General features: G+C 62.0%; 1 protein-coding gene across 1 annotated transcript in view; it reads left to right on the forward strand.

Annotated features, from left to right (window-relative positions):
• Positions 1 to 4: 4 nt before the first annotated feature.
• The window catches only part of LOC104507959 (long-chain fatty acid transport protein 1-like), a gene marked incomplete at both ends in the record, with an annotated part of 2,351 nt that continues 2,142 nt past the window's right edge, over positions 5 to 213 (forward strand). The window contains 1 exon segment of the mRNA XM_010149408.1: positions 5 to 92. Coding sequence (XP_010147710.1) covers positions 5 to 92 — 88 coding nt within the window.

The following is a 213-nucleotide window of genomic DNA, read 5'->3' on the forward strand; positions in this document are numbered from 1 at the left end:
TGTGGTTCCTGCCGAGACCAGACACCTCGATCCTCTCCTGAGCGCCGCCTCGACGTCGCCCCCGACGCAGATTCCGGTCAAGGGATTAGATGGTAAATTTATCAACCCCTTTTCCTCCTCGGCGCGATGTGCGCGAGAGCTGGGCTAGGCCACAGCAGGGAAGTCGACTGAGCGGGACGGAGGGATTAAATCCACCCGGATCGGGCCCACGGG

The sequence above is a fragment of the Eurypyga helias genome, unplaced genomic scaffold (genome assembly GCF_000690775.1).
Source record: "Eurypyga helias isolate BGI_N326 unplaced genomic scaffold, ASM69077v1 scaffold23843, whole genome shotgun sequence".
NCBI lineage: Eukaryota > Metazoa > Chordata > Aves > Eurypygiformes > Eurypygidae > Eurypyga > Eurypyga helias.